This window comes from Aquarana catesbeiana, linkage group LG11 (assembly GCF_042186555.1).
Source record: "Aquarana catesbeiana isolate 2022-GZ linkage group LG11, ASM4218655v1, whole genome shotgun sequence".
NCBI classification, from domain to species: Eukaryota; Metazoa; Chordata; class Amphibia; order Anura; family Ranidae; genus Aquarana; species Aquarana catesbeiana.
Window position 1 is genome coordinate 2,181,390 of NC_133334.1, and position 13,252 is coordinate 2,194,641.

General features: G+C 45.8%; 1 protein-coding gene across 1 annotated transcript in view; it reads right to left on the minus strand.

The window, feature by feature from the left end:
* The window catches only part of LOC141111801 (hemicentin-1-like), a 236,467-nt gene that overhangs the window by 80,411 nt on the left and 142,804 nt on the right, over positions 1–13,252 (minus strand). The window contains exons 5-7 of the mRNA XM_073603936.1: positions 11,966–12,436; positions 4,022–4,384; positions 1,194–1,502 (exon numbers count right to left, since the gene is read on the minus strand). Coding sequence (XP_073460037.1) covers positions 1,194–1,502; positions 4,022–4,384; positions 11,966–12,436 — 1,143 coding nt within the window. The remainder of the gene's footprint in view (positions 1–1,193; positions 1,503–4,021; positions 4,385–11,965; positions 12,437–13,252) is intronic.

Below are 13,252 nucleotides of genomic sequence, written 5' to 3' on the forward strand. Positions count from 1 at the left end.
ATATGAAGGAAGGGGGGTGTCTAGGTGTCCTATTCCTGAACCACACAGCGGATCCACCAAACTGAAACCAACCGACACGGTGCAGCAATGGCCTGACTGACAAATCCACAGAAATTCCACCACATGAGATATGAAAGGAGATCATTGAGAGATGAAGGTAGAAATTACACACTTATCATATCCAATCTCAGGAAAATACCAACCAATCAGAGTTTAAGGGGTTGTAAAGGTAATTTTTTTTTTTTTAAATAACAAACATGTCATACTTACCTTCACTGTGCAGCTCGTTCTGCACAGAGTGGCCCCAAACCTGGTCTTCTGGGGTCCCTCGGCGGCTGTCTCAGCTCCTCCCCGCAATAACCACCTTAATGCGAGCTCTCTCGCATGGTGGTTCGTTATTGCGGGCGCACTCCCGTGATACAGCCGGTGTCTTGTCGAATACAGTCCCCTATCATATAGTGTCCGCCCTGTAGTGCGCAGGCGCAGTACGGAGGACAAACGAGACGCCAAAAGTCTCCGAAGTTCAACAGCTGATCATCAGCTGTACACGGCGCCTGCGCATTTATTCTTACCCTATGTCCAGGATCATTCCCTACTATCCAAGTGGACATAGAGTGAGAATAAATAGATGCTGAGCGCAGCGAGGCCGTGCCCGAAGCGTGGCGAGCGAAGCGAGCCCGCGAGGGGCCCTCTTACACAGCCATCGCTAAGAAGTGCCGAAGCGCCGTGTACAGCTGATGGTCAGCTGATCAACTTCGGACACTTTCGACATCTCCTTCTGCTCCGTACTGCGCAAGCGCTGCGCCTGCGCAGTATGGGGCGGACACTATCCAATAGGAGGACAGTTTATGTCAGAACACCGGCGGCTATAGCCGCTTGCAGTATCACTCGGCCCCGCCCCCGGCGCGCCGCATCATTGGATGTGATTGACAGCAGCGCGAGCCAATGGCTGCGCTGCTTTCAATCCATCCACTATAGCCAATCAGCGACCAGGCTGATCGGCTGAATGGAGGTCGGGAGCGAGCGGCCAAGTTTCGAGGTGTCAGGTAAGTAAAACAAGGGGGGCTGGGGGCGGCGGTATTTTCAAAAGTTTTTTCACCTTAATGCATAGAATGCATTAAGGTGAAAAAAATGTATACCTTTACAACCCCTTTAGTTTTTTTTTTGACCCCCCCGATATTCCCAGTACTCACATAAATCTTCCAGTGTCCAGATGACGGGTTTCGGATTCAATAGGCTGAGATGCTGAACCTGACATCGGAATTTCTTCCCCAGATCCTTCGTTGTTGGGGTGTAACTGGAAGTGCTGGTCACATGATAGAGTCCATCATCATTCGGGTCAGGGGCAGTGGTTTGTGATTGTAATATGATGTCATCTTCTTTGTACCATGTGACTTGTATGTCTGACGGGTAGAATAAATGAATCTTACAGGAGAGATCCAACTTCTCACCGACACAAACAACTTCCTGATTCTTCGTTATGGGGTCCAATACCGGAACCGCTAAAATAACACAGAAGACAGTCAGATGTATTAAAACTATGCTTTTATACAGATCTTGTGAAAGCCTCTTCCCCATCCCAATCTATCTCTTCCCCCCATCTACCTCTTCCCCCTTTTCCTCCCTGATCCACCTTTTACCCCTCCCCCCTTCTTATTTTCTTCCCCTTTCTACCTCTTCTCCCTTCTCCCCTATGTATCTGTTCCCCTTACTCTTCCTCCATCCCACTCCACTTCTTCCCCCATCTCCTCCTCTACCCAAATCTACCTCTCCCCCTTTCTACTCTCTATACCTCTTTTTCCGTCTCCTCCTTTATCCTCTTCTACCTCATCACCCTTCTCCTCCACCTCTTACCTTTCATCCTCCTCCCCCCTTCTCCTCCTCCCATCCCTTTACATACTCCCCCTTCGTCTACTTCTTCACCCATTTCCTTTTCCATCATCTGCCACCTCTTTCCGTCTTCTCCTCCCCTTCATCCACCTTATCCTCCCTTTCCTTCTCCCACACCTCTTACCTCTTCTTCATCCTCTATTAACTCTTCCCTATTCTGCTCCTTTATCCCATTCTATGTCACCCCCCCGTACTCCTTCACTCTCTTCCTCCCCTTCCCCCTTCTCCACCCACCTACCACCAACTACCTTTTCCCCCTGCTTTTATTCCACTACCTTATACTTATTCCCCCTTCTCCATCACCCTCTACCCTTTCCCCTTCCTCATCCTCCCTCCCTCTTCTACCTTTATCCCCCCTTCTCCTCCTCCAGCCCTTATACCTCTTCCCTCTTCTCCAACCCTTCCTACCTCTTCGAATTTCTCCTTTTCCATCACCTTCTTCTTCTGCCCCCTTCTCTTCCTTTATTTCTTCTTCTTCTTCCCCTACCCCTTTCTTATGCTTCTATTTTACCCCCTCCTGCCCTTTTACCCTTCTCCTCCCTCCTTCATTCCCCCTATACCATTAATCACCCCCCCCCCTTCTCAGTTATACTCAGCCTTTTCTACCGTTTCCTCCTACCCCTTCTACCTCTTCCATCTTCTCCTCCACCCCCTTCTATTTCTGCCCCCTTCTCTCCTCCACCATCCTTTACCCTTTCTCCTCTTCTTCTAATCCAACCCCTTCTTCCTTTCTCCCCGTCTCATTCATCATCCTCTCCATCTTCTTTCTCTTCCTCCATCATCCTCTACTCTTTCTCCCTTCTCTACTCCCCTTCTACCTCTTTCCTCCTCTATTCTTCCATCCCCTTCTACCATTTACTTTTGCTCTCCTGTGACCCAGAGTCAGCTATTCCCCGCGCTCATCTGATGTAGCAGAGCCACTCCAGGCACTGGAAGGATCCCAACAATATTGTCAGGATCCAACTAAATGCCTGATTGGAAGCTGGCTGAGCCTCTCAGGGTGCCAACGGTCATGTGATCACTCAGTTCCTGGCCTTAAAGCTGATGTGGGGCAGCTGTAGTATGGAGGGTATGTGTGTTTATATTTCTTTTCAAATCCCACACTTCTCCTTTAACCCCCTGACCTTCAGATGATTTACCCCCCTTCCTGACCAGGTAATTTTTGTGATATGGCACTGTGTTATTTTAACTGACAATTGCGCAGTCGTGCGACGTACACAAATAAAATTGACGTCCTTTTTTCCCCACAAAAAGATCTTTCTTTTGGTGGTATTTGATCACCTCTGCGGTTTTTATTTTTTATGCTATAAACAAAAAAAAGCGTCAAAAAACAATATTTTTTACTTTCTTTTATAAAACATCCAATAAAAAAAAAATACAAAATTAATTTCTTCATCAATTTAGGCCAATATGTATTCTGGTACATATTTTTGGTCAGAAAAAAAAATCCCAATTAGCGTATATTGATTGGTTTGAACAAAAGTTATAGCGTCTACAAACTATGGGATATAAACTGGAATTAATTTTTTTATATACCACTAATGGCGGTGATCAGCGACTTATAGCGGGACTGCGATATTGTGGTGGACAATTGGACACTAACTTACACTTCGTGGGAACCAGCGACACCAATACAGTGATTAGTGCTAAAAATATGCACTGTCACTATACTAATGACACTGGCAGAGAAGGGGTTAAACATCCAGGTGCGATCAAAGGGTAAAATGTGTGCCTAGCCAGTGTTTTTGTGTACCGTGCGGTGCTTTCACTAAGGGATGTGCTGGATTTTATTCCTTGCTTTGCTCGTCTCCGCTGACAGGACGGAGCTCTGCTTTGTTTGCATAGGCAGAGCTCTGTCTTGTCTGTCTCCTCGGTGATCAGCAGGTGCCGGCGGACATCCATTGGCTAGCACCTGCTGATTGGCTTCTGCTGTGACTAATCATAACAGTAGTGGTGCGTCCCTCGAACCAGGAATGCAGAATCTCACATATTTACATGATTCTGCACAGAGCAGCCGCCCCGAGCAGTAAAACTGCTAAAGCAGTTAAAGGTACAGGGGTGACAAAGTATATTTGTTACTGTGAGAGTAGAAATATTATGTCCAATTTATTGTATATTTTCCATCACTCACCGGTCACATTCAGGATCTGCTCTTTGTCCTCCCGGTGATCTGTAGCGGGATGGAAGGTTCTACAGATATATGTCACTCCATCATCTTCTCTTATAGTTGGTTTCATGATCAGAGCACTTATATAGCTGTAGGATTTATCTTCATGCTCATTTTCTTGTACACTATGGGAATATTTCTCACTGTGAGTGGGGTTACTCCCAGAATTCCACTTTACCAGTTCAGTCTCTTGGAGGTTCCTCTCCCTCCTCAGCCAGGTGATGGACAAAGCTTGCGGTTTAAACCCATTTATTGGACAGGTGAGAGTCAGCTGCTCCTCATGGATGACACGTTCCGGGGACATGATGGACAATAACTTGGGAGGAACTAAATAAGAGAAATTATAAATGTTATATATGAATATATTCAGTAAAAATATAAAGCAATGATGTACATTACTGGTGTAGTGACCTCTCTGATGTTGGGGCAGTTTAACCTCTAACATCCCTCTGAACACCATCACACTTACACACAGGGGTCTTCATCAATGTGGGGTAAAGTAAACCGACCTCCACCACCCACACCCACCAATCAGACAAAGCTCCATCCAAAGTGGATGTTGAGTCCAAGGGCCCATTTACATTTTGGTGTTCCACTAACATTTATTATCTCGCAGATTAATCTACATTACTTAAAGGAGAAGTATGGGGGAAGCTTGTTTGGCTGCACTTCTCTCATGGATCACAGGAGAGGACTTTGTTTTGCACTCCAGTGACCCATTTTCAGCAGACAGCAGGCTGAAGTCAGACCATTTTCCAATTCAACGCTCTGCAACTCTTATTTGTGGGCCACTGCAGGCAGGTTAGTTGCCTTCAACACGAATGGCATTGCAACACATATACTGGGCATTACTGAAACGCAGCTGTCTAAATGTGCAAAAAAAAATTAGCTTCAGAGATATTTATAATCACTTCCTGTTCTGCTGACAACGGTTACACCACACAGGAAATGTGGGAAAACCTTTACCAGTGATACAAAGAGAAATGCAAAAAACTGTAAATCATCCCGACAGAAGGTTACATCCTCAGTGGCTCTATCATCCACCTGGTAAAACCTTGTAAAAGCGTGAACCAAAGACCAGGTAGTGGCTTTACAGACTTGAGCTACTGAAGCTTGATGATGAAAAGTCCAAGAGGCACCAACACCCTCCCTATAAACTACTCTTGACAGAAAAGCTGACAAATGCAAATGGTAGACTTGGAAGCTGCGTGACCTCTCTCTGTAAGCACAAAGAGAATCCAATTGTGGCAGTTGATTTCAGGTAAAGTCTGATACCAAGAAAAACATCAAACGTGTAAAGAGCTTTGTCCCCATGACGTCTGAGGCTTAGGACAAAAAGAAGGCAATACGTGTCCCGGTTGAAATGGAAGACAGAAACCACTTTAAACAAGAAGGAAGGATGAGGCCAAAGAACCAGCTTGTCATGGTGGAGTATCAGGAACGGCTCCTTACATAAGAGGTCAGCCAGTTATGAAATACTACGAGTCAAAGTAATGGCAACCAGAAACACAAGCTTCTGCATCAAAAGAACCTAAGGAAGGCCCTGAACGGAATCAGAGAAACAAAACAAAACAAAAAGAACCAAATTGCGATCCCATCGAGTCAACAGCAGTCTGACTGGAGGAGCAATGCATGACACCTTGTACAAAGGCACTTACTAAGGAATTAGAAGGAATCGTCCTCTGAAAAAAGACCACCAAGGCCGAAATCTGATCCTTTATTGTACTTCAGGCAAATCACTGAACAACCCACGTTTGGAGGAAGGCCGAGATATAGTCCCCAACATACTTGTGAGGATGAAAACCTGGGAAAAGAGCACAAGGGGTATAAACCGCTCCGAGGCCACCCCGCATAAGATCCACAATCACTGAAAGTACCTGGGTGCAAGCTCCGTTCACAACTGGAATGAGGATAGAAGACAGAGATAACGTCACTCCAATGTACAAAAGCAGGCTTCTTTGATTAATTCTGTGCAAGTAAAAAGACAAAAAACACACAGCTCCAGGACACCCAGAATTTCACACGTCAGTGATTATTCATTATTACTGAGTAATCCATGGATCCTCACCCACTTAAAACAAGCTGTCAGTTGAAGTCAATAAATGGAGAAGACCGCTCAATACTAGTTAACCAGTTGAAAAATAAAATCTGATCCAAATACATTTGAAAAAAGAAAAAAAAAGTATCCAACAATTACAAAAATTAACAAAAAATACAAGAAATACAAATAAACAAAAAATATACTGTATATGTATAACCACTGAAAATATAGCAAGCAAAAAGGAAAGAAATAAACAAAATGGAGCTACAAAACCACCAACTATAAACTGGGTGACAGATATTCAAATATTTAAAAGAACAATCCTAGGAAGAGACATAGAAGGTTAGAAAAAAAATTATATATACAAATGTAGCACCCTCTACCTAGGTAGGTGCTGGAGGTAGCATTTTTATTGAGTGCAGGTAAATTTAGGCAGGCCTAGCTGGTAGCTAGGCCTGTTTTATTGATCTGTGTGGGCTGGAAGTGGCTCAGAGCAGCAGCTGGTGACTCACAGATAGCATCACTTTTCTGTCACCTCCCTTCTGCTTCTAGAGTATTCTAGAAGAAGAGGAGGGGAAGAGAGGTGGAGCTGTCCAGGGTCAGCCCAGCTGGGGAGGAGTTGTCGGGTTGAAGAACTGGAGATGGAGTACTAGACTGTCAGGGCCTTTGAGGGAACTCCCCAGTCTGGGTGAGGGGGGGTGACCTTGGGCCTGGGGTTCGGGTGCAGGACCTTCTGGAAAAGCAATAAGAACCTGGACAGGAGGCACAGAGAGGAACCAAAGAGGACAACAGGAGCTAGTGTTGCCAGGCAAGTCTTCTGGAGAAAACCACAGGTCACAGCCAGGAGAGCTGGTTAGTGTCCCTAGGTTGACCAATAGAGACTTTCCGTTGGCGTACCACAGTCCCTCTCCAGTTACAAAATCCAAAGGGGTCAGCATTCTGGTTGCCAAGTCAGTGCCATGGTCCTTTGGTGAGGTGTGGTCGGATGCCCAGGGCTGCTTTTCTCTTAATCAAGGGAAAGATTTTGAATGTGCAGGTCACCTTTGCCAATGCTTATTTTCCCAATGTAGATCAATCTCAGTTTCTGCGGGACCTCATCCCGGTGCTCTTGGCATTCTCAGAGGGATTCCTGGTCTTCGGAGGGGATCTCAATTTTGTGTTGGTCCCTTTGCTCAATGTGTCGCGTGGTTCCTCTCATCCCTCTTGTTTTTGTCTGAAGCGATTAAAGGCAGACCTGCAGCTTCTGCATTTAGTTGACCCTTGGAGGCTACTGTATCCTCAAGAATGTGACTATTCCTATTTTTCGCCAGTCCATCATACTTACTCGCATCTAGACTACCTTCTGGTCACTCACAAAGATTTGTTCAGAGTTGAGTCTGCACGCATTGATGTCATCTCGCTTTCTGATCATGCTCTAGTCTACTTGACACTCCAGGTGGGCCCAGTTACACCGAGTCCCCCGTCTTGGAGGCTGAATGAAACATTGTTGCAATCAGAGGATACAAACTGTCGAAGTTTGGATAGCTCCCACAAAGCGAGTCTTGCACTTTCTACTTATCAGGACCTCCTCAGGGTTCAGGAGGAACTTCGGTCCCTTCTTTTTCATAAAGCAAAGCTCGGCTCAGCGCACTATGTATGAATATTCAGATAAACCAGCCACATTACTGACCCGGGCTCTACGTGGGCCCCGAACTAAAACCTTTATCCCTTCAATCACGGCATCTACAGGGCAGAAGTTGACCACTTTCTCTGCTACCGCGGCGGAATTTTGTACCTTTTATCAGGGTCTTTACAATCTTAGCCATTCTCCCGTGGCAGATCCTCCCATGACTGCTGTACCGGCGATTCAGTCTCACAAAGCCTCCTCGGGTATGCCATCTCTTCACTGTGAGGTGAGAGAGGAGCTGGAGGAACCTATTATGGTGGAGGAGCTGGGGATGGCCTTGGCCAGTTCCAAACCTAGGAAAGCTTCTGGTCCTGACGGGCTCACTCCGGCCTACTAGAAAGCTTTTTTTGAGGTTCTATCACCGCACTTAGTATCTGCGCTTAATTCTCTTACAGAGGGACAGCCCATGCCTATAGACCTCTTGAGAGCATACATCTTTGATCCCCAAGGAGGAGAGGAACCTATCTCAGTGTGGAAGCTATCATCCTATAGCCCTCTTAAATACTGACTTCAAACTATTTGCAAAAATTCTGGCAAACAGGCTGCTTCTTCACATCCCCCACTTAATTCATCGAGACCAGGCGGGATTTGTACCTCTACAGGAGCCCCGAGAGAATACCATCCAGGTGGTGAACTTAATCCATGCTGCCAGATCTGCCCGTCACCCCCTTCTCTTGCTATCTATGGATGCTGAGAAGGCCTTTAATAGGGTAAGCTGGCAGTTCATGCGGGCCACCTTGGAACATATTGGGTTGGGATCTTCTCCCTCTAATCGCGCTTCTCGGCATCTGTCAAGGTCAATGAAACTCGTTCATATTTCTTCATGATTACAAATAGGATGTGCCAGGGTTGTCCCCTGTCACCTCTAATCTTTATCCTCTCCCTAGAACCCTTTCTGAGTACAGTACGGGTGGACCCCGGAATTATGGGTTACCAAAAGACTTCTGGGGATCACAAGGTGGCCGCATTTGCAGACGATCTGATCTTTTTTCTGACTGACCCACTGGTGTCTCTGCCAAAGCTGTTACACTCGCTGCGGACATATGGCACACTGTCCTACTTCCAGATCAACCTATCAAGTCCTAAATCCTCTGCTCTTCCCATCCTGCTAGACCAGGCCACGATTGATGGTCTCCGCCCCTCCTTTTCTTTCCTATGGGTGACTGATGCCATCTGCTATCTGGGAGTTAGCATTACTTCTGACCCTGCTGCCCTTTATGCAGCAAATTTTGATCCACTGCTTCTCCGAGTGAGGGCTGATTTACTTCAATGGCACACACTCACATTGACCTGGTTTGGTCGCTGTAGTGCCCTGAAGACGACTTTACTACCAAGGATCCTGTATTTGATGCAGGCGCTCCCTATTTTTCAAACGCATGACCTCTCCGTTCCGAGAGTTTGTATGGTCCCATCGGAAACCACGCATCCAGCTCCAGCTTTTCCATTTACCTAAAAATCGGGGCAGAGTGGGGTTACCTGACATCAGGGCCTATTATAGGGCAGCCCATCTTGCACGGTTGGTTGACTGGTACTGTCATGCTGAGGCTAAGCACTGGGTGGCCATGGAGTTAGAGCAGTGGTCATCAACCCTGTCCTCAGGGCCCACTAACAGGCCAGGTTTGCAAGATAACTGAAATACATCACAGGTGATATAATTTGCTGCTCAGTGATTGCAGTATTCTAGTCTGCATCTCCTCAAGGTAATACTTAAAACCTGGCCTGTTGGTGGGCCCCGAGGACAGAGTTGATGACCACTGAGTTAGAGGACTCAGGCGGTACGGCAAAAAGTTGGCCATGGATTGCCTCACCTCTGCCGAAGTCTCTCAGTGATCACCCCACTTTGGAGAGCACTTTACAAGTCTCTAGGGCTGTGTCCTGCTGCATTTCGATCTCCCCTTTGCCTTCCCCAATGATTCCTATTTTCCAGAGTATAAGCCGGATCTCCAGAATCCCCAGTTTCTTTGGCTGGCAACTGGTGGCCACATACATCTCTGGGATTTCTTGGGGTCGGACGGGAGACTTTCCTCTGCTGCACTTGCCTCTGCTGCAGTCTCTCCCTGGATTTCTGAAGTGGTCTCCAGCTTTGGCATTCTCTCCGCTAATGCTCTTGTATCTCAGGTGTCCCTCGTCAGCTCACTGAGCTGGAATGTTTGTGCCATAGGAGAGAACCGATACGTCACAGCTTCTCTATCACCTAGGCTGCCTTAACCAAACCGGCACCTGACTTTTCTCCGACCTTCCTCTCATGGTTGGAATCCGACATTGATATGCATTTTACCAACTCACAAACGGAAAAAATCCTCCACTTTGCATAGAAATCCTCCATAGCTACGAAGGTACAAGAAACCAGTTACAAAATTTTGACAAGGTGGTATAGGGTACCCACGACCTTATTCCATATTTTCCCACAAGTGCCTGATACATGTTGGCGCTGCTCCATGTTGCACATTTTCTGGGAATGCCCAAAAATCAAACCATTTTGGCAGGAGGTGGCTTGCACTTTTAAACACCTGACTAACCTCGATGTCACGGACAATCCTGGGGCATGCCTGCTGCACCTCACAGTCACACAGCATCCCATTAAAAAATACAAGGCATCACTTTCCATCCAGCTTTAAAATGCTGCCAAGGCGTGCATTCCCTTGTGCTGTAGGTCTGTGCACCTGCCCTCAAGGTCTCTTTGGTTTTCTATAATCAATGAACTTAGGGACATAGAGGACCTTACGGCTACCATCCACAATCGGGAGGAGTCTTTCCGTGACACATGGAGACCATGGCAACACTTTGTCTTCACTGACGCCTATTTGCAAGAGGAACCACAGCAAGGCTGATCTCTTTATGATTGTTGTAAGGCTCTGGATGAGAGAATCTACCTTTATGGTTCTATTGGCACTTCAAGTTCTGGTCTTCTGTCGTTTGTCTCCCTTCCCCTCTTTTATATACGTGTTTTACTGTCTTTGTCTCCATCTACTTTTCCCATTTCTTTGCCCTTTCTGTTGCTCTCTCCCCTTTTGTGTGTACACATTCAGCTCGAAAACCCCTCCCTTGTAGTTTCCTGGCTGTGCATATATCTCTGACCATATATGATGGATTTTGTCCCTTTATCAAGTTGTTTTGGCCGCCAGGGGATTCCTTTGAACCCCAGTACTCCTTGTTTTTTATCATACAATTTTGCATTACTAAGTTAGGGCTCTTTACATAGGCTTAGAAAATTGAAAAAACTTCTCTTATGCCCACTCAGTTAAGAATATATTGCATGCCCTGGTACTTGCCACAATGTGTAGGCTTTGAATATGTTGAGCTGCCTTCGCATGCGATGCGCTTATGTTATACTTGTTTATAGCATTCATACATCATTGTATCTAGCTTTACCAATACTTTGATATGTATACCGTAACTGTTGTTTAAATAAAGGAATTGTAAAAAAAAAATTAAAAAAAATATTATTTTCAGTCTTTGTAAATCTGCTGTAATCTCTGGTGATCCTGCCATGGATGTCCTTGTTTAAGCACTTCCTGTTATAGAATGACAACGCTCTGTCCCTTGTGCTCCTGTATTGTCACCCTGTCACATGGGCTTCTGATGGACACTACAAGTGACTGTTCCCACACACATTACACAGACATGGTCTACTGTTGTCACCATCAGGAAACCCACCCTGAGAAATGCAATGGAGCCACCCCTGGAGTGTATGGAGATGGGAAGGGGTGCAGGAGATTAGCAGCATTGAGAAGAAACAAAGGATAAAAAAAAGGCAAAAACAAGGATTTTAAGTGTAAGCGATTCCAGCAGATCATCTGGAGCTCCATCCTCCAATTATCCTTGATATGAATGTATAATATGTTAAGGTGAACCTGCTATGATGGAAATCTGGAGCTGCCATAACTGACCTGGAACATGTATACAGATTAGGAAAGTCAGAGGCCAATCAAAGGTCCTCATCTACAGTATATACATGACTTGACTACAATACATGTTCCAGAACTTCCAGGTCACACGGCACTTACCTTGATTCCCTCTTCAATGTAGTACTATGAAGGAGTGGGTCACTGGGAGGTCCCCAACAAGCTAGAAATGTCCTCATGATACTAAGCACCTTCCTACCCCAATAGAGTCCACTACTGCCCCTTAGGTGGTCAGAAAAGACCAATCACTACAAGTAATGCTCAGAACCATTTCATGTAGAAGATAAGGTTCTCACCTCCAATGACGTTGAGTATCCTGTGTACCGAGGTCGGAGAGGTCAGTGCCGGGTGTTTTACACGGACAGATAATTCCGCTTCATTATCCAGGTCATAGCTGGGAGTTATCTGGAGAGAACACTGACAGATGAATGCACCAAGCTTCTTCCTACTGATAACAGGAGTCATCTCCATCTGTAGAGGTTTATCCTCGTGTCCTGCAGATCCATTCATCATCAGTTGTGTCCCCTCCTCCATATCTACAACATCTTCATCCCCTCCTCCATCACCTCTACTTATCCTGACCGGAGGGAGGTCATCTCCTGACCTCCAGGTGTAGATGGTCCTCATCTCCTCCTCCCCGGATCTTCTCATACACACAGAGATTTCTATGTTGTTGGGTTTGAAGTCCATAATCTGACAAGTCAGAGTCGTCCTGTTCATGTCAATCAGCTGATTGTTCCCGATAATCTCAGAGAGAATGGGAGGATCTGCAAGAGGAAATCATCGTATGAATTATAACATTTACTATATAATGTATTTGTATTATCCGGAGATCAGACTCATCTCTTCTAGAACAGCAAATATACATAAAGAGTCAACCCACTGAACTAATATATAAGGTACTTTATTGATATCTGATATACAGTATCACCAGTAGCGTCTCATCCATAAGGGGCACACGGGCGCCACCCCCCTATCCATGCATCCTGTCCCCTAATCTACATGCGGGGCGTCAGACGCATACGTTTCAATTGTTTATTTTTTTTAAGCACGTGATTAGAGCCCAAGGCTCTCCTGCACGGGGGGGGGTTGGGGGTGAAATCACCGCATTACCATCCGTTTCCTGTGCCCAGGGGAGGTTGCCGTTGATTTGCTGACACCCCCCTCCCCCACTGAGAACCAGCTGCCACTGAGTATCACCCAAAAAGAGGATGGATGCAAAATGACATGGGCGTAGATTTACGTAAACTGGTACACACAAAATCCGATGCAGCTCTGCAAAGAAACCGATCCACTTCCAGGTTTTATTGTCATAGCTTAATAGAACAAACTGAAGTTAGAAGCTGATTGGTTTGTATGCAGAGCTGCACCAGATTTTACACTCTCCAGATTTAGTAAATCTCCCCCATTGTATAATGCAAACATACCAAACATACTCCTGTTTCCTCCCAGACTCCAAAGACATGCTTGGAGGTATTTGGTTCCTCTCTAAATTGTCCTTAGTATGTATGAATGTGAGTTAGGGACCTTAGATTGTCAGCTCCTTCAGGGTAGGGACTGATGTAAATGTACAATATATAGGT